The following is a 2,103-nucleotide window of genomic DNA, read 5'->3' on the forward strand; positions in this document are numbered from 1 at the left end:
GGCAAGCGAAATGAAGGTTATTCACTAAAAGAGTATCCATGCAAGTGTTGATTCGAATATCATTCATTTAAAGTCGAGGTTCACGACCATTTGACTCAAGTTCGAGATTCAAGTTCAAGAGCTTTAATTTTCATTTACATATACAAAAATTCAATTTCTACATTCAAGTCCCATAAATCAAGTTTCTAAGTCCATACCATCCATAAAAAAAAATTGAGATATAAAAGAAAAGCCCATTATATTTCATTTGCCAAGCCCATTCAATTTCAGTCAAAAAGTCCATACATTCACTCATAACTCAAATATCCCAAAATTAAATTTACAAAATTACAGAAAATTACACAAAGTTGTTTGGCTTCATATCATATGTTTATAACTAAACCGCAGCTCCACACTACACAAACCTTCTGCTTCATAGAAAAACTGCTCAAACCTGCATATAGAAAAAGAAGAATTCAGAAAATACTCTACAAAACCAGAGTTATAACTAACTCTTAAATGGGATGACCAAAGGAGAACCGAAACTCACTCTTGAAGAGAAAGCTGTAACAAACTTTTACCTCTCTCTCTGAATTCACGCTTGAACCATTCATTCATTCATCATCTCTGAAATCTCCAGCCATAACAGAAACAATCTTCAATCAATCTTCATCTCTCTCTCCATCTTCTTCAACCTATAACAAAATCATCACAAAAACCTTCAAAAGTCAATGATAATCTTCAACTTCAATCAACAAACTTCTGATTCTTAAATCGAACCATATCTGAACCGAATCCATTATCTCATCATCAACCTCCAAGAATCTTCAATCTCTCCATTCTCAAACTTCTGCAAAAGAAAACGAAAAATCAATTTCATCACCACTCTTCATCAACCGGAACCAGAAAAAAGCATAACAGAAAAGTGAGAACAAAAAGAGAAGGAGAAAAACGTAACAGACTTTTTTCTCCACCGCCATAAATCCTCACTCTCCAATCTTCATCATCTGGAACCACTGATTCACCAATCTTCAAATGATTTTACAACAAAAAGGTGAACAAAAAATAGAATAACATAACTCAGATAACAGAATCAACAAGAGGAATTGATATCAAAGAATCACCAAAGAAAATTCAGGAAAAGAAGAGAGAAAACCTGTAACAGAAATCTAACTGAATTTGTAACAAACTTGAGATTCAATCTCCTCTTCGAGCTTCCTCTATCTTCATTCTTCAATTCACGTTGTATCTTCGAGAATCCTCCATGGCGATAATCATCCACAAAACTCAATGCACAATCCTTCAATCGGCAACACCACGCATCAATCATCGTCGTCAAATATTCAACATTATCAATCATCTTCACGCTTTGCCTTCATTGCATCATCAATAATCTGCAAACAACGACAATGACACTACAACATGTTCAACGAAGAAGAGAGACCACGAGAGTGAGAGGCGAACAAGAGAGTTCGAGATTAAAAGCAGAGAGAGTGATGTTGTATGGTTTCAGTGTTACGATGACGGAGAAAGTTGGATCGGAGTTAGAAGGGAAGACCGTCGCCGTTGAGTGTTCGGAGAAGTAGGAGAAGAAGATAGAAACAAGCGAGGACCGAATTGATGCAACGGCGTATATCGGAACTATGTATCACTGTCGTTGATGAGGAAGAGGATCTCCGGCTGCCGTACGTTCGTTGACAGAGAGAAGAGCATCTCCGGCCGCTGTTTAGTCTTGTGAAGGGAAGAAGAACGTGGAAAGCTATGGTAACATTTAACTTTGCCCTAATTTTCCCTTTCCATGTTTAAATTGATTGGCTGTGGATTAGTTGAATGATTAGAGTTAATTGGAAATTAGAACATTAATTAGTATTAACAAAGATCCGAATGGTTTAATTGGCATTAGTTGAGAATTAGTATTAAATCTGAGTATACAAATAGTCTGATTAGCAAAAATCTGATTAGAGACATGGATTTGGGTTTAAGACCATTGGCCAAACGATTTGCTATCCTTTACACCTCATTGGCCCATGACATGCCATTTTTGGCAGAAAAAAACACATGAACAATAAAAATTGAACAAAAACAACCACGGGCCAGCACCAGTGTTAGGCCTACGCCTTATAC

At 36.5% G+C, this 2,103-nt stretch overlaps 1 protein-coding gene across 3 annotated transcripts; it reads right to left on the reverse strand.

The window, feature by feature from the left end:
- Positions 1 to 260: 260 nt before the first annotated feature.
- On the reverse strand, positions 261 to 1,818 carry LOC131606569 (uncharacterized). 3 transcript variants are annotated; one of them, XR_009284885.1, is made up of 5 exons: positions 1,136 to 1,818; positions 942 to 1,008; positions 760 to 829; positions 561 to 674; positions 261 to 433 (listed from the first exon to the last, which is right to left on the reverse strand). XR_009284885.1 is itself a non-coding variant. In XM_058878771.1 (2 exons), exons 1-2 carry the CDS (start codon positions 1,337 to 1,339, stop codon positions 859 to 861), a joined length of 354 nt encoding a protein of 117 aa, XP_058734754.1. In that variant the 5' UTR covers positions 1,340 to 1,818; the 3' UTR covers positions 448 to 858. The 3 variants fall into 3 exon arrangements, 1 of the variants encoding a protein (XP_058734754.1); XR_009284884.1 differs by having other exon boundaries at positions 561 to 829; XM_058878771.1 differs by lacking the exon at positions 261 to 433 and having other exon boundaries at positions 448 to 1,008.
- Between the last annotated feature and the right edge of the window lie 285 nt (positions 1,819 to 2,103).

The sequence above is a fragment of the Vicia villosa genome, linkage group LG5 (genome assembly GCF_029867415.1).
Source record: "Vicia villosa cultivar HV-30 ecotype Madison, WI linkage group LG5, Vvil1.0, whole genome shotgun sequence".
Classification (NCBI taxonomy): domain Eukaryota; kingdom Viridiplantae; phylum Streptophyta; class Magnoliopsida; order Fabales; family Fabaceae; genus Vicia; species Vicia villosa.